This window comes from Rana temporaria, chromosome 12 (assembly GCF_905171775.1).
Source record: "Rana temporaria chromosome 12, aRanTem1.1, whole genome shotgun sequence".
Taxonomy (NCBI): domain Eukaryota; kingdom Metazoa; phylum Chordata; class Amphibia; order Anura; family Ranidae; genus Rana; species Rana temporaria.
In genome coordinates, this window is record NC_053500.1 from 131,821,311 (window position 1) to 131,840,189 (window position 18,879).

The 18,879-nt window shown below is 46.0% G+C and overlaps 1 protein-coding gene across 1 annotated transcript in view; it reads right to left on the bottom strand.

The window, feature by feature from the left end:
• Window positions 1-18,341, bottom strand: part of LOC120918872 (MYCBP associated protein) — a 59,765-nt gene extending 41,424 nt beyond the window's left edge. Inside the window, exons 1-6 of the mRNA XM_040330726.1 lie at window positions 17,972-18,341; window positions 16,995-17,122; window positions 10,775-10,908; window positions 5,068-5,227; window positions 4,092-4,198; window positions 1,589-1,763 (exon numbers count right to left, since the gene is read on the bottom strand). Of these exons, the coding sequence (XP_040186660.1) occupies window positions 1,589-1,763; window positions 4,092-4,198; window positions 5,068-5,227; window positions 10,775-10,908; window positions 16,995-17,043 (625 nt within the window). The 5' untranslated portion in view covers window positions 17,044-17,122; window positions 17,972-18,341. The remainder of the gene's footprint in view (window positions 1-1,588; window positions 1,764-4,091; window positions 4,199-5,067; window positions 5,228-10,774; window positions 10,909-16,994; window positions 17,123-17,971) is intronic.
• Between the last annotated feature and the right edge of the window lie 538 nt (window positions 18,342-18,879).

Here is an 18,879-nt window from a genome sequence, read left to right on the forward strand (position 1 = left end):
TCCCCTTTCACACAGCACACAGGAAGAGAGCTGAGACTGTCAATCTGCTGGAGATCCCTCCCATGTCACAAATTTTCTCTTGGTGTCAGAAAAACTTGTCAGAAAGCGTCGATTCTATGATCGTTCGGAGGCCAGGCACAATGTTATGACATCACGCCCGGCTTCTGCATTTGAAAAAAAGACAGTCGGCCAGGCTGGGAAGCTGAGATCTTTTTTTATTTCAGGCTTCCCAGCCTAGAGATGAGATCTGGGGACTTATTAACCCCATATCTCACTGTAAAGAGGACTTGTCACACATTATTCTTATTAAAAAGGGATGTTTACCGTATTTGCCGGCGTATAAGACGACCCCCTATTTTTCCAGGAAAAATGTTGGTTTTGGGATATACTCGCCATATAAGACGACCCCCTTCCTACTAGTCTTTCTGGAAGCTGAGGGGTAGCCAGAACAACTGCTGACAGAAACAGGCTTTTTCAAATCTCACTGTGCCATTACATTACATGCCTCCACTGTGCCATCACTTTCCCCCACTGTGCCATCATTTGCCTCCACTGTGCCATCATTTGCCCCCACTGTGCCATCATTTGCCCCCACTGTGCCATCACTTTCTCTCACTGTGCCATCATTTGCCCCCACTGTGCCATCACTTTCTCTCACTGTGCCATCACTTTCCCCCCACTGTGCCATCATTTGCCTCCACTGTGCCATCATTTGCCTCCACTGTGCCATCACTTTCTCCCACTGTGCCATCACTTTTTCCCACTGTGCCATCATTTGCCCCCAATGTGCCATCATTTTCCCCCAATGTGCCATCACTTGCTCCAACTGTGCCATCATTTGCCCCCACTGTGCCAGGCAAGACGATCTCCCTACCTTATTTTTTGGCAGATTCTGTCTTCCAGGCTGCGGGCATCCATGATTCAAAAGCCGCGCCTTCTCCTCAGACTGTTCCGTGATAGGCGGAACACAAATTTTCCCAGAAGGGCCTCTGTTCAGTGTTCCGCCTATCACGGATGTCCTCTCGTCTGAGGATGAGAAGGCATCCGTGATAGGCGGAACACTAAACAGAGGCCCCCGCTGGGAAAATTTGTGTTCCGCCTATCACGGAACAGTCTAAGGAGGCGCGGCTTTTAAATTATGGATGCCCGCAGCCTGACGGAGACTGTCATTGGCATATAAAAGACGACCCCGACTTTGGATGCATTTTTTTGCATCCAAAAAGTTGTCTTATACGCCGGAAAATATGGTACATTCCTTGTAATAGGAAAAAAAGTCATCAACATTTTTTTTTTTTTTTTAAAGAAAGCATCAAACTAGAAAAATGAAGTAAAATTAACAATAAAAAACGTAAGTTGTGCCCACGTATGTAAACGGCGTTTAAACCACACATGTGAGGTATTGCTGCAAACATTACAGTAAGAGCAATAATTCTAGTCCAATACCTTCTCTGTAACTCAAAAAATTTTACCTGTAAAAAAAATGAAGCGTTGCCTATGGGGATTTTTATGTACCAAAGTTTGGCACCATTCCACAAGTGTGTGCCATTTTGAAGTGTTACATGTTGGGTAAGTAGTTAAAATAACTAACGGGATAATGAGTCGAGCTGCCTCTTCCTCAGGTCCATGTGATACTGCCAGTTGAGTAGAGCATTATCCTGATTGTGGTGACAGCAGATTTTCTCCTTCTTTTGGAGTCTCCCAGCCTCATCCTGTGTTCCCAAACTCAGGAAATCTGGTGTCCGTTCTGGGACAAGCTCAGCAACCTAAACACAAAATGTGACTTAAAGTTAACATATGAATATTAAACAGCAACACTTATAACAGACATGCTAGTCCATGAGAAAGGGGAACATGGCCATACCCAAAGGCCTGGATATACAGTCATGGGCAGGGGCGGACTCACCATTGAGTCACTCGGGCAGTGCCCAAAGGCCCCATGCCACTAGGGGGCCCCAGTAGGGTTGCCAGGCTCAGTAAAACCAGGGACAGTATGTAAAAATCTATGTTTTTTTACATCTGTCCCTGATATGTCCAAAACCGACATTCTTTTGATGTGAAAATCCTGAGATTTTAGCTGCCCCGCCTCTGCACTGCCTCCTGGCGTGGTGGCCATCTGTAAGCCCAGGGGCCCCATAATCTTCTATTGCCCGGGGGCCCCATGAGTTGTCAGTCCGCCCCTGGTCATGGGCAAACATTTTGGCACCCCTGCATTTTTGTCTGATAATGCACCGCTTCTCCTAGAAAACTGTTTCAATTACAAAGGTTTAGGCATTCTCGGGTTTATTTATTTTGTTTGTATTGGTATGACACAAAAAAGTAGATTAACAAAAAAACAAATCTGACACATTTCACGCAAAACTCCAAAAATAGACTGTATAAAATGATTTTCACCTTCTCAAAATTGCAATAAATAATTGAATTCCAAGTCCTGTAATTTGACATTAAACTCACCTGTATTAACAGGTGCTGACAATATAGAAATCACACCGGCAACAAGTTAAAATGGTGAACAATTGATTCCACCTTTCTGTTGTGTGTCTCTGTGTGCCACACGGAGTATGGAGAAGAGAAAGAGCAGCAAAAAATTGTCTGAGGATTGGAGAACAAAAATTGTGGAAAAGCATGGACAATCTTAAGTCCATCAATACATAGAAATCATGAAGGTAAAAAAATAAATAAAAAAAAACTTAAGCCTTTACAACCATTTTTGACGGTAATCGTCAATTTTTTTTCCTCACACTGACAACGTGAGGAGAGAAAAAAACTTGATCACCGTCTTTTGTCAGAGGCACATTGGTCCAGAACACGGAGAGCCACTGCCGCCCTATCTGTGCCCACAAGTGCCACCTGCCAGTGCCACCTACCACTGCAAATCAGTGCTGCCTATTAGTGCCCACCAGTGCCACCTATCAATGCCCACCAGGGCCCATCAGTGTCGCTTACAAGGGCCCATCAGTACTGCAACTCCATGTATAACATTTGTATCGTGTTTTTTTTCTGGATTTTTGGTTAATATTCTGTCTCTATCATTTAAAATACACCTATGATAACAATTATAGACCCTTCATTTATTTGTAAGTGGGCAAACTTACAAAATCTGATTATTTTTTTCGGCAGCCTTACTACCACTTTATTCATTTCCATCTCCATCAAAAATGTAAAAAAAAAAAAATGGTTTGGCTTTTAATAACCGTGGGCCAGATTTTCAGAAGAGTTACGACGGAGTATCTCAGGAAACACCGTCGTATGTCTGTTTCTGAGCCCGGGTATCTATGCGAGTGATTCCTAGCATCATTTTCGCATAGATACGGCCAAGATCCGACAGGTGTAAGTCACTTACACCGTCGGATCTTAGATGTAATGCGACGCCGGCCGCTAGGTGGCGTTTACGTTCAGGTCTCATTTGACTATGCAAATGAGCCTAATACGCCGATTCCCAAACGAATTTGCGTCGTGTAGTCGTCACTTACGTCGTTTCTGTAAGCGTAAGGTTACCCCTGCTATATGAGGGGTAACCTTACGCCAGTCCGCCGTATGCCATGTCAAGTATGGCGTCGGGTCCGCGTCGGCTTTTTCCGTCGGTTACGTCGTTTTCCTAAGTCGTTCTTGAATACGACTTTACGTCAATGACGCTCACGTCGGCGTCATTGACGTTTTCCGTCGTGAGCTGGAGCATGCGCACTGGGCTATTTTTCAGCCCGGCGCATGCGCAGTTCAATCAGCGCGGGGGCGCGCTTAATTTGAATACTAGCCGCCCCCTTTGAATTACGCGGCCATACGCCGCGCCATTTACACTACGCCGCCGCAAATTACGGAGCAAGTGTTTGGGGAATACGGCACTTGCTCCTGTAAGTTGTGGCGGCGTAGTGTAAATAGCTTACGCAACGCCGCCGCAGGATGTAGGAGAATCTGGCCCCTTGTCTTTGCCCTGTATTAAGACAGCCCTAGACGTTTCATCATTATTTACAAGTTTTATAAATAATTGCAATAACCTCAGTTGTGAAATCGATATTTAAAACACGTAAAAGCAAGAATTTCCCGAGAAATCTGCTGTATGCTGCAATACAAAGTTGTGAGTAAAACAGACTTGCCTGCATGTTCCTTCTTGCTGTGGCTTCTTTTCTCAGTTCCTGCAAACTCCCCAGAATGTTATGTGGCTGAAGCTGACCATGCGTGCCACTGAGAGGTAACTCTGCTTCTAAAACACAAGCGGCGTTAAAGGTTCACTTTAGATAACAAGAACATATAGCATTTAAAAGGTCGGTCAACCCCAAACTGATTTCATAGTTAAACGGTATTAAACTCAAAACCAAAAATGTACTAGCAGATTTAACAACCTCCCACCCACTATATAGACAAATGACGGTGGGCAGCATGCTCTGTTGTTCTGGAACTACATCATATGACATCACCGCGCTTGCGCACCCGCAGCATGGCGATCTTGGGCATGCTGTGTCACTGGGACGCGATGCAACCCCCAATCGTGGTAAAGCTGGGTTCAATCACAGCCAGTCACAAAGAAAGTAAACAAAGAAATGCAGTTTATTGTCTCTCCTCGCCTTACACTGACAGAGTGCCCTAAATATCAGTGCAGCCCCAACAGTGCCCATCAGTGAGGCCAATCTGTGCCCATCAGTGAGGCCAATTTGTGCCTGTCAGTGAGGCCAATCTGTGCCTATCAAATATGAAAGGCAGTGCTGCCTTTCATTGCCCATCAGTGTCACCCATCAGTGCCGCCTATCAGTGCTGAATATCAGTGCAGTCTTATCAGCGCACATCATTAAAGGACAGGTATCCTGTCCCCCCCCTTGAATGGTGCCAATTGTGACACCGAAGGAGGGAGGAATCAGAAGAGCGCAAGTTCCCCTTTAGGGTGGTACTCCGCTTTAAGCTCTAACGAGCAGGGCCCTCTGATTCTTACTGTATTAAAATGTATTATATTTGCACTGTCTGCCCTCATGTTGCAAAGCGCGGTGTAAACTGTTGGCGCTGTATAATAATAATAATTGGGCTGACTGACTTTTAGGTGGACCGACTCTTGAACAAACACATGTAATCCTGGCATACCTGAAAATGTGCGTTCTCTGGAAGAAGAATCCTGGGGTGCGGGACGAGCCACCAACAACTGTCTTTTTCTGCCCTCCTCTTTATCATGATGTTTTCGAATTAAAATTCTATTTGTAACTGACGACTTCTGCTCTTCTTTGGGGCGTCGGGGCACGTGGAGCTATCAAACAACAAAAAACAAGTCCAATGTGTCAATTCTTAGTTATCCTATTAACAGCAAGGGCATAAAGTAATGGAATATTTACCTTACTCCTCGCTCCTCTGATAGATTTCTTCTATGCTCCCAGATTACGGGCAACACAAAGAAAGAAATGTAAAGCGACCGCAGCACGCCCAGTGAGTCCACTTACCCCCCCCCCCCCCGGTATGCCACTGGCTCTGCTGCATTGTGAACTCAGGAGATTGGCCGCTGGGCACAGCCGCACAGGCGCCATTCAGAGATCACCAAGCATTCTCCGATTTTGTGATCATCATCCTCCCCCTATGCCTCTTACATCCACATACCCTTCCTACCCCACTTTATCCACAACCCATCCTGTGATCCCGTACATCTACAGAGAAGTTCTATTGATAGAAACCACCAAGAGTATTGTGCCCTGTTCTACCTTTTCTCAAGCATTTCCCAACTTCAATATTGAACAATGATGCCAATTCACTTGGTGTGGTTTATGGAACTTTGAACTCCACAGACCTGCTAATAAACTTTACACCAAGTACAGGTTCTCTTTAACCCACACAATTACAGCCTTTATATATGACAGAACTGCACGTCACTGATTGGGTAATGCCAACTCAGTCTGGAGATCTCTACAGGAGATGGTCAGAGACTGCAGACATGATACAGGAGATGGTCAGAGACTGCACATACTACAGGAGATGGTCAGAGACTGCAGACATACTACAGGAGATGGTCAGAGACTGCAGACATGATACAAGAAATGGTCAGAGACTGCAGACATGATACTGGAGATGGTCAGAGACTGCAGACATGATACAGGAGATGGTCAGAGACTGCAGACATGATACAGGAGATGGTCAGAGACTGCAGACATGATACAGGAGATGGTCAGAGACTGCAGACATGATACAGGAGATGGTCAGAGACTGCAGACATGATACTGGAGATGGTCAGAGACTGCAGACATGATACTGGAGATGGTCAGAGACTGCAGACATGATACGGGAAATGGTCAGAGACTGCAGACATGATACAGGAGATATCATACTACAGGAGATGGTCAGAGACTGCAGACATGATACAGGAGATGGTCAGAGACTGCAGACATACTACAGGAGATGATCGGAGACTACAGACATGATCCTGGAGATGGTCAGAAACTGCAGACATGATACAGGAGATATCATACTACAGGAGATGGTCAGAGACTGCAGACATGATACAGGAGATGGTCAGAGACTACAGACATACTACTACTACGGAGACTGCAAACACATTATAGGACTGCAGACATACTACAGGAGATGGTCAGAGACTGCAGACAAATTTTAGGACCAGAAATAAGTGGGTGTGGAGACTTAATGGAGCATTGTTAAATAAAACTTGAGCCTACTTCCCCCTTTACTCAACACACATATACCATGGTTCTTTTACCCAGGAAAAGTTTGATTTTTTACATTTACATTGACCTGCTTAAATACGTTTCCTCTGGCTACAGCTCCTGCTTGCTGAACTACTACCTTTATCCCTGGCTCTTGGAGTGCATGACACGGGAGCAAGCCCGCAAGGTAACCCCGTCGGGAGAGAGCTTCCCAGAGGGGGTAACCTATTGCGGGGAGGAGCTGCGAGAGCCACCGAGGGACCCCAGAACAGGAGGATCGGGGCCACTCTGCAAAACGAGCTGCACAGTGAAGGTAAGTATGACATGTTTATTTTTAAACAGGAACTTTTACGGCTGCATTCACACCTGAACGCGGCGTATTGTACCGTGATTTGCCGCGACAAATTGCGGGGTTTTGTCCCGCGATTTTCCGCAACAAAACGCGTAGTTTTTTAGCCTAAAATACGCCGGAGGGGTGATTTGACATTGTCGGCTATGCCGAACGCCGAAGCCGCCTGAAAAAAAGGGTCCGGGACTTGTTTTGAGCTTCAGGCGTACGGCGTTTCGGCGTTCGGCGTGGAGATGTGAACCATCTCCATAGCCGACAATGTTAAATCACTCCTCCAGCGTATTTCAGGCTGCAATAGCGTCGGGCGTAAAAATGCCTAGGTGTGAATGGAGCCTTAAGCATGCTATAAAACATTTGTTGTCGGAAAATCTGACAATTGTCTGATGGAACGTACAAACGGTCGGATTTTCCGTCAAAATCCTGCCATCACACATTTGCTGTCGGAAAATCCGATCGTGTGTATGGGCCTTTAGACTGACTATGATCACACAGGTATTACAAGGTGACCCATGCCAGATACTCTAAATCCGCTGTCATTCATTGCTCCCATGGAAGTCCAATACTGCTTGATGTCACACACGCTGAATAGGCCCCCACCATCTGGGAAACACGGCCAGAGACTGCTGATGCGTGTGAAAAGTTTTGATGAGTAAAGGGAAATGAAGAAGGAAGAGGAAGCTGAGGTAGAACGTCAAACTAATTGCCAACATTACACAAGATTTTAATTTACTGAACCTCCCGTGTACTTTGCATACCGAGAACTATTCATCATTAGTGTATGTTGAGAGTACTGGAAGGTTCCTCCATTGTGCTCAGCATACACTGACGGCAGGAGGCATCCAGATCCGGCATAATGATTCCATGCTTCTCCTACTCTCTAGCTTCCTCCTTGAACATAGGAGCAGCCGAAGGCAAAAAGAGGGCTACAGACTGTCCGGTTATCTATTTATTGCTAAAAGTGGATCTGAGCACCACAAACCAAAATCTCTATTTGATTCATTTTTATTGTTTAACCACTTAAGCCCCGGACCATTTTGCTGGTCAATGACCGGGCCACTTTTTGCCATTCGGCACTGCGCCGCTTTAACTGACAATTGTGCGGTCGTGCGATGTGGCTCCCAAACAAAATTGACGTCCTTTTTTTCCCACAAATAGAGCTTTCTTTTGGTGGTATTTCATCACCTCTGCGGTTTTTAGTTTTTGCGCTATAAACAAAAATAGAGCGACAATTTTGCAAAAAAATGAATATTTTTTACTTTTTGCTATAATAAATATCTCCCAAAAAAATATATATATATAAAAAAAAAACATTTTCCTCAATTTAGGCCGATACGTATTCTTCTACATACTTTTCTTAAAAAAAATAATAAGCGTTTATTGATTGGTTTGCGCAAAAGTTATAGCGTCTACAAAATAGGGGATAGTTTTATGGCATTTTTATAAAAAAAAAAAAAAGTTTACTAGTGATGGCGGCGATCAGTGATTTTTATCGGTACTGCGACATTATGGCGGACACTTTGGACACTTTTGACACATTTTTGGGACCATTGGCATTTTTATAGCGATCAGTGCTATAAAAATGCATTGATTACTGTAAAAAATTTCACTGTCAGGGAAGGGGTTAACACTAGGGGGCGATCAAGGGGTTAAAAATGTTCCCTCATTGTGTTCTAAATGAAGGGGGGGGTGGGGACTGACTAGGGGAAATGACAGATCGCTGTTCATACATTGTATGAACACACGATCAGTCATTTCTCCCCCTGAAAGAACCGGGAGCTGTGTGTTACACACACAGCTCCCGGTTCTCGCTCTGTAATGAGCGATCGCGAGTGCCCGGCGGTGATCGCGTCCGCCGGGCACTCGCATCGGCACCAGGTGCGAGCAGGGGGCAATGCAAAATCACGTAATATTACGTGATTTTGCGCAGCCGAGCCGACCTGCCGCCATAAAAAACTACGGTGGGCGGTCAGCAAGCGGTTAAAGCAAACTCCCCCATCCATCCATGTCTCTGTGCTTTATTTTACTGAGAAATCACTTTTAAAAAAAACAGACACTCAGAGCCGTTCAGAGCAGCTCGGAAACACTCCATTCCCCAGTGTTTACGAGATTCTCAGGCCGGATTCACACCTATGCGAATTGAAAAACGCGTGCCTTTTTTGGTGCATTTCAGGTTCTATTTCAGCCAAAAATTCGAACCTGAACCGGTAAACCAGCACGCACCAGACCCCTGCAGTGAGCCGCTTGCGGGGACGGTGTGAACCCAGCCTCTGAGTGCATCCGAGTGTTTCCGAAAGTATCCAGCGACCCCCCCCCTGCCTCTGGTTACATGCAGTACTGCATACACTAGCAGTGCCACTGAAACAGATTACCTGAGTTTCCATTATTTCCTATGGGGACACTCGCTTTGATATACGAGTGCTTTGGATTACAAGCATTCTTCTGGAACGAATTATGCTCGTAATCCAAGGTACCATTGTATACACAATATATTTTCCTATCCATTTACTTTATCCATCTACTAATGCTAGTAGCATGAGGATTAAGAATAAGCAATGATAATTGAGAACTAGAAAATGCATTTCCTGCAGAAAATGTGTGGGAATGCTGAATTGCCAAAGCTTAAAACCGTAAGAAAAAGTTGAAGCGAGAATCAGCATTCCCACTAATTAGCATCTTTTTAAAAGTAATTACCTTTTGCAGGAGCTGCCCAATAAAATTGCCCCATAAAATTTCAACCATCAAAACTGCCCCATCATATTACCACCATCAAAACTGCCCCCATCATAATTTCTCCCATCGTATTACCACCAACAAACTGCCATCATCAAAAAGTGCCCCCATCATATTGCCCCCATCAAAAAGTGCCCCATCAAAAACTGCCCCATCATATTGCCCCCATAAAAAAGTGCCCCATCAAAAACTGCCCCATCCTATAGCCCCATCAAAAATTGCCCCCATCCTATTGCCCCTTCAAAAACTGCCCCATCAAATTGCCCCATTAAAAACTGCCCCCATCAAAACTGCACCATCAAAATTTCCCCCATCCTTTTGCCCCATGCTCTCATTGACTTCAATGTCCAAAAAAGTGTTAAAAAGTATAAATAGTAGAAAGAAATGTGAAGTCCCATCATTAGCTGAAAGAGCTGAACATTTTAAAAGTTGAATGGTCTTAATAGCTGAAAGTATGCAGAAGTTACGCAGAGCCAAAAAACTTACGGAATAATAAAATTAATAAGAATAATAAAAAACTAATAACAATACTGGGAATGCTATTGAGCATTCCCACTAATAATTAAAAAACTAATAACAATACTGGGAATGCTATTGAGCATTCCCACTAATTAGACATGTGCAGAACGGAATAAATTTGTTTCGTTTTGATTTGTTATTTACATTAAATAATTTTGTTTAAATTCGATAAATTCCTTTAATTTTCTTTTGAAATTTGTTTTGTTTATGCAAATTTGATTCGATTCGATTTTTATTTTCGATTTAATTGTATTCGGTTATTTTATTTTCTATTCTATTTTGTTCTGTTTTACTCTATTATTTTATTTTCTATTTCTCTATTTTATTCTTTTACTTTCAATTCCATTCTATTATTGTCTATTCTATTATATTATTTTCTATTCTATTTGGAAATTCTAATTCAAATCAAAAAACTATTCAAATTTTGTCCAAAATGTTGTTTTTTTATTTTGGATAGGTTTATATTTATTACTGTTGTAATTCGGATACATTCAAATTTCCTAAAAACAAAAAATGCATCTGAATTTTGATTCGGAACATTGTATCTCACCTTCTCCAGATCACCGAGTCTGATTGCGAGGGACTGAATTTCTTCTCCTATCAGCACGCTGCTTGTAGAGGATTCACTCAGCTCATTGGGCACTGGAGGAGTTAATTGCTCATATACCTTTGACTTCCTTTTCTCTGTAACAATCAAGTCATAAATACATTTAATATTGGCAATGGACTTCAGATCTGCTGCAGCCTAAGAGCCGGTTCACACTACCACCACCTGGGGGGCAACTTGTGTCGCCCCAAGTCGCGCGACATGACAAATTACATGGAAGTGAATGAGAGTCGTCTTAACCACTTCCCGCCCGGTCAATAGACAATTGACGTACGGGAAGTGGTTGTGAAATCCTGACTGGACGACTATTGACGTCCAGCAGGATAATATCCCGTGGGGGCGCGCAACGCGGCGATCGGTGATGCGTGGTGTCAGTCTGACATCCTCAATCTCTGATCTCGGCAAAGAGCCTCCGGCGGAGGCTATTTACCACGTGATCAGCCATATCCAATCTCGGCTGATCACGATGTAAACAGGAAGAGCCATTGATTGGCTCTTCCTCACTCGCGTCTGAAAGATGCGAGTAGAGGAGAGCCGATCGGCGGCTCTCCTTACAGGGGGGGTTCGTGCTGATTGTTTGCCCCCCTCGGATGCCCACACTAAACCACAGGGAAGCTGCCAGGACCACCAGGGAAAGGGGGCAACATGTGGATGGCCAGGTACATCCCCCATGGCCATCCACATGTAAAAAAATAGGCACAATAGATGCCAATCAGTGTCCACAAATGGGCACTGACTGGCAACGGGCACTGATTGGCAAAATAGAAAATAAACAAGTGCCACCCATCAGTGACACCCTTCAGTGTCCATCAGTGCCACCTCTCAGTGCCCATCCACGCCCAGTGCCCACCTATCAGTGCCCATCTGTGCCACCCATATGTACCCATCAGTGCCACCCATATGTACCCATCAGTGCCACCCATAAGTGCCCATCAGTGCCGCCTATGAGTGCCCATCTGTGCCACCTATGAGTGCCCATCAGTGCTGCCTATGAGTGCCCATCAGTGCCGCATACCAGTGCCGCCTATCAGTGTCCATCAGAGCCACCTCATCGGTGCCCATCAGAGCCACCTCATCGGTGCCCATCAGAGCCACCTCATCGGTGCCCGTAATTGAAAAAGAAAACGTACTTATTTACAAAAAAATTAACAGAAGAAAATTAAAACTTTATTTTTTTCAAAATTTTCGGCCTTTTTTTTTGTTGTTGCGCAAAAAAAAAAAAAAAAACGCAGCGGTGATCAAATACCACCAAAAGAAAGCTCTATTTGTGGGAACAAAATGATAAAAAAATTGTTTGGGTACAGTGTTGCATGACCGCGCAATTGTCAATCAAAGTGCGACAGCGCTGAAAGCTGAAAATTGGCCTGGGCAGGAACTCCGACTTCAGAAAAGGTTCTTGTACTACTTCAAGGCGACTTCTACCCATTGATTTCAAAGGAAGTCGTCTCCAAGTTGGATCCCCTGTCTTAACTGAAGCAACTTTACAGGAAGAGAAACTAGTTTTCTCAGGCAAACCCCTCCCTCAGAGCTGATTACTGTTTGAGTCGCCACTGGCAAAGTCGCCTGTCCTGGAGGCGACTTGAAGTCGCCTTGTAAGTCGCCTCGCGAAGTCACGCCCAGAGTCGTGTTGCCCCTGTGTGAACCGGCTCTTAATGCAGCCACAAATGGGTTGATTTCCTAAAACTGGAGCACTCAGAATCGCATTGGTAGCCAATCAGCTTCTAACTTCAGCTTGTTCAATGAAGCTTCAACAATAAAACCTGGAAGCCGATTGGTTTCTATGCACAGCTGCGCCAGATTTTGCACTCTCCGGTTTTAGTAAATAACTCCCTATGTCTACATGCACTTCAGCTATGGATGCATGGCATTTCTCAAGTAGGGTTTCCTGGTGGTGCCAACAGTCATGCCTGCATAACCACTTCCGTACGCCACTGGACTTTGGCTGGTTATACCAGGATCATGCCACCCCAGTACCGTTTTTTTCGAGCCGGTGGTTGGCTCTCTTGTAAAGCTTCCCTACTGGTTAACTCTGCTAACCCTCCCACTGCCTTCTGCGGCTTGCGTGGGCTCTCCCAACGGTAGACCAGAGCGCCCAGCTGGCACATCCACCAGCTGGTTGGAAAGCTGAACAAAGCCACTGATCAGGTAGGTTCTCCGCTATGGTAATCCAGAAGCGAAGAACTGATATCACTTCTGGTGTACCAGGATGTCACCGTGCCATTTAAAAAAAAATCAACAGCATTAGAACAAACAGATCTTGGTGTTTTAAATGCCTTTAAGGGCAGAGGAGGGGTTTGGGGTCTTATAGACCAGTGGTCATCAACCCTGTCCTCAGGGTCCACTAACAGGCCAGGTTTGCAAGATAACCTAAATACATCACAGCTGATATCATTTGCTCCTCAGTGATTGCAGTATTCTAGTCTGCTTCTCCCCAAGGTAATACATAAAACCGGGCCTGTTAGTGGGCCCTGAGGACAGGGTTGATGACCACTGTTATAGACCACAGGTCATCAACCCTGTCCTCTGGGCCCACTAACAGGCCAGATTTTATGTATTACCTTAGAGAGAGGCAGACTAGAATACTGCAATCACTGAGCAGCAAATGATATCACCTGTGATGTATTTCAGTTATCTTGCAAACCTGGCCTGTTAGTGGGCCCTGAGGACACGGTTGATGACCACTGATGTAGACCTCAGATCTCTCCATAAAGAGTATCTGTCACGTGCTTATTGCTGTCACAAGGGTGTTTACATTCCTTGTGACAGCAATAAAAGTGATTAACCACTTCAGCTCTGGAAGGTTTAACCCCCTTCGTGACCAGGCCATTTTTTGTAATACGGCACTGTTACTTTAACCACTTCAGCCCCGGAAAGGATATGCCCCCTTCCCGAACCAGGCCTTTTTATGTGATGCGGCACTGCGTCGCTTTAACGGACAATTGCTCGGTCGTGTGACACTGTACCCAAACATTGGATGGGGTTAACACTAGGGGGCAATCAAGTGGTTACCGTCCGTGGACGTATCCCAGTGCCGTGCGTCAGATAGAATGCCTAAGATACGTCGAACACTGCCTATGACGTGAACGTAACTTACGCACAGCCCTATTCGCGTCCGACTTACGCAAACGACGTAAAAAGATACGCTTGTTCTGGCGTCCATACTTTGCATGGGCTGCGCCACCTAGAGACCTGCTTTATCTTTACGCCGGCGTATGTCTTACGTAAACGGCATAACTAAATGCGACGGGAGCACGTACGTTTGTGAATCGGCGTATCTAGCTCATTTGCATATTCAACGCGGAAATCAACGGAAGCGCCACCTAGCGTCCAGTGTAAATATGCACCCAAGATACGACGGCGTAGGAGACTTACGCCGCTCGTATCTTGGCCAAATCTATGCGTAACTGATTCTATGAATCAGGCGCATAGATACGACGGCGGCCATTGGACTTACGACGGCGTATCTGGAGATACGCCGTCGTAAGTCTTTGTGAATCTGGCCCTATATCTTTTGCGCAAACCAATCAATATACACTTAGTGTTTTTTTTTCCTACCAAAAATATGTAAAAGACTGCATATTGGCCTAAACGGATGAAGATTTTTTTTTGGGGGGGGGGGGATATTTATTATAGCGAAAAGTAAAAAACATTGTGTTTTTTTCAAAATTGTCACTCTTATTTTGTTTATAGCGCAAAAAATAAGAAACGCAGCGGTGATCAAATACCACCAAAAGCGCTGTCAGTCCCACACAGGTGAGGCGTCACCGGGAATGTCATATCATGGGCAGTCATTTTAGCACTTTCTTTTATGGGTTTTTAATGTTTGTTAACATAAAAAGGTTTTGATGTATTGTGGTTTACAGTGTTGATATGGTAATGAGCCACCAGAAAAGTCCCATATATACTGTATATCAGGGATGGACTGGCCATTGGGACTACAGGGAGTTTCCCGGTGGGCCGATGGCTCAGTGGGCCGGCTTCAGTGACAGCAGACCGCCGCCCCCCTCCGCTCCTCTGTCTCTCCCTTCCCGCAGCGCTCACCTCCTCTCCCTCCCCGCAGAGCTCACCTTGGGGGAACAGAGAAGCAGGGGGAGGACCAGAGGAGCAGGGGGGACGACAGAGGAGCATGGGGGGAGGGGACAGACAGCTGACTCAACAGCTATGGCCTGGGAGTTTATCACTTCTGCCTGATCTTGTCCCATAAGGGGGGGCACCGAACTGATTCGTTCCCCCGGGTGAAATAATGTCTAGCTTCCCCACTGGTACTACCAGTACCAGCCGTTCTACTCTAATAAAGTAGAACGGCTAGTGAAGGGGGAGAGGGGGCTTGGGTGGCCGGGGAGGGTGCGGGAGTTGTCCGGCCGCCATGGGAGAGACCTGTTAAAGTGGGCCAGTCTGGATGAAGTCCAGGGCCAAATTTTTGTCCCAGTCCAGCCCTGCTGTATATTAGTAATTGGAAGGTCTTGATAAGATTGCTGGGGATGCAGCGTCTACGTACGATGATATTTATATATGATATTTTATCATGATAATAAATTATTTTTCTGAATGACTAAAATCAGGTTCTTAGAATTTCTACTCTTTTCATGCCGCGCAAAACTCACAGTTCAGCTTATTCATTGAAGCACAAGAAGGAGTATTACATCACACCGTTTCTGAATCATTTCCCTAATTCTTTTTCCCACCGCGTCACTCTCATGTAAATCTCAAATTCCCAATAATTCCGACTTAAAGTGGAACTTCACTCTCCCAATCAACGTTGTTTCTTCTTTTATTCTTATTCTTAAGTAGCTAGATTACCAGATACCCCCCAAATACAGATGTCTTACGCAGTGGCGTCACTAGGGTTGGTGTCACCCGGTGCGGTAAAACATGGTGTCACCCCCCCCCCCCCTGTCTAGGCTGCCCAGCACCAAGCAGGCAGCGCACGGCCACGGGGCGCACCCCAAACCAGCCCCTGTAAATGATAGTATAGGGCAGTATAGTGGCAGGTTAGGGCAGTATAGAGTGGTATAGTGGCTGGTTGGTGTAGTGGGGTGGTATACGGCATGTTGGGGTGATATAGGGTAGTTTGGGGTGGTATAGGGCAAGTTAGGGTTGCATAGGGCAGGTTGGGGTGGTATAGGGCAAGTTAGGGTAGTACAGGGCAGGTTGGGGTGGTATAGTGCAAGTTAGGGTAACATAGGGCAAGTTGGGATGGCATGGGAAAGGTTGGGGTGGTACAGGGCAAGTTAGGGTGGCATTGGGCAGGTTGGGGTGGTATAGGGCAAGTTATGGTGGCATAGGGCAGATTGGGGTGATACAGGGCAAGTTAGGGTGGCACCGGGCAAGTTGGGGGTGGCATGGGAAAGTTTGGGGTGGTACAGGGCAGGCTGTGGTGGCACAGGGCAGGCTGGGTGGTACAGGGCAGGCTGGGGTGGTACAGGGCAGGCTGGGTGGTACAGGGCTGTTTGGGGGGGTACAGGGCAGGCTGGGTGGTACAGGGCAGGCTGGGGTGTTACAGGGCAGGCTGGGTGATACAGGGCAGGCTGGGGTGGTACAGGGCAGGCTGGGGTGGCACAGAGCAGGCTGGGGTGGCACAGAGCAGACTGGGATTGCACAGGGCAGGCTGGGCATGTCAGCTAAAAAAAAAAAACGGGATGGTGTCACCCCTCTAGCGGGTGTCACCCGGTGCAGACCGCACCCCCCTAGCAACGCCTCTGGTCTTGCGTAAACGAACCCCCCCCCCTCCTACTCCTCTCAATGCAGCAGGAATGCAAGCCGAAGAATATAATCCGGGGGGATTCCGAGCTCCCAGCACAGTCAGAAAGCGCGTTGACATCAAGAGAGACCCCTGGAAGAGTCGGAGGCTGGGGGGCCAAGTTTTGACATTTGCGTTGGGGGGGCCTAGCAAAAATGCTGACCTGACATTTGCAATGGAGGATAATTTAATATAATAATCTGCAGCTTTCATGCCATGAAGGTCCTTGTTCAGGCACTGGTGACAACGCTGTCCCCGTCTCTGATTTCTGCCCCTGTGTTGTCACCCTGTCACTGTGCATAGTAATGTGTTACCATAGAGACCATAGCACATTATACACTGGCATGGTTCACCTCTTAGTGCCAACTATTGACAGTATAAACTCTTATGTCATCATGATCCCCCTTTCCCAGTCATTATTACCCGGTGGGGATCTTCCCTGAGCCTCCTTCTTCCCCGGCTTGTTCGCCATGCTGGTCTTCCGGACACCGTCCCTATGACAACCGTACACAACTTCTGGACACGCCCCCTTCCAGGGGCTCCTCGGAAGCCTAATGAATGGAAAATCTCAACCATGCTGATCTCGCGAGAACTCAACATACAGTCTGTAGTGTAGACATACACAGCTTGTAAATCTCGCGAGAACACAGCGTCCATAGCTGGTGTGATGTTGAGTGGAGCTCCACTCATTCTGCAGCCAGATCCCTCTCGTAAAAAAAGGGAGGCTGTAGATGTAGGACTATAAGTCCCAGCAAGCACTGTCGGGAAAAGTGACATAAATGTCAATAAATAAAGGGTCTCAAAGTGTAATATGGACCCTGTCCTGAGAGAAATGCAGGGGCAGCCATTGCTAACTGTCCTGAAAGAAATACAGGGGCAGCCATTGCTTACTGTCCTGAGAGAAATGCAGGGGCAGCCATTGCTTACTGTCCTGAGAGAAATACAGGGGCAGCCATTGCAAACTGTCCTGAGAGAAATACAGGGGCAGCCATTGCTTACTGTCCTGAGAGAAATACAGGGGCAGCCATTGCTAACTGTCCTGAGAGAAATACAGGGGCAGCCATTGCTAACTGTCCTGAGAGAAATACAGGGGCAGCCATTGCTCTGAGAGAAATACAGGGGCAGCCATTGCAAACTGTCCTGAGAGAAATACAGGGGCAGCCATTGCTAACTGTCCTGAGAGAAATACAGGGGCAGCCATTGCTTACTGTCCTGGGAGAAATACAGGGGCAACCATTGCAAAATGTCCTGAGATAAATACAGGGGCAGCCATTGCAAACTGCCCTGAGAGAAATACAGGGGCAGCCATTGCTAACCTCCTCCTGATAATGCTAGTTAGCTGGCTGTCTTACTGAGCCACAGGCTTTCAAACCTTCAAAGATGGACCTCTTTCTGCATACCTGTCAGGGACTCGAAGTCTTGAAGCCAGGAGGTCAGCATGACAGCCAGGCAATTGGCATTCCAGCCTGTAAAACCAACAATTGTCGTCATTTGACCCTCATTTTTGGGGCTATGCCCACATTTTAATACCTTGGCGACTGGAGGAAGTTAATGTTTTTATGACCCGGGGCACATTCACACAAACAGACATGCACGAATCAGTGTGCTGTGCGATTCATTTTTATTGGCACGCACACTTGGTGCCAATTGCATTTTCCTGGCACCAACCGGGCAGCACACTATATGACCTGTATGCTGTTGCTGCCATGGATTAGTGCCAAGAAAGGAAAATTACAATTATTTGATACTATTTTCTGTTTTCCTCACTGACATGGCAGCATACATACATGTCATAGTATCATGCCATAAATTAGCACAGGAAAGGAAAATTACGTTAAGTATTTCATACAATTTTCCATTGTAGCACAGCGGGCCACATAAGCAGTATGGTTGCCCTCAAATGGCTGTTTGTATCTGGGGTACACTACCTACAGAGTTCAGGAGTGTGCTACGTCTAGTGTCCAGAGTTCAGAAGTACGTTATGTACAGTGTATGGGGTTTAGGGGTACGCTACGTACAGCGTGCAGAGTTCAGGAGTGCGCTACGTACAGCAGCTTCCTGGGAGAATCACATGGATAGGGATAATGATCTCTCATATACACAGCCCGCTACTTCTCTCCTTCCTCCACTCCAGCAATAATGCTCAGTATTCCCTCTTAGGTTATGGCTCCAGATTCATGCAATAATAAATACAGGATACATAGTGCTCTCCATTTGCAATATTTATTAAAATGCCCCAATTAAAACACACTTACAGGATAGTCAATAAAAACTCACTCAATACAATGCAAATGCGTCCGCCTGCAGT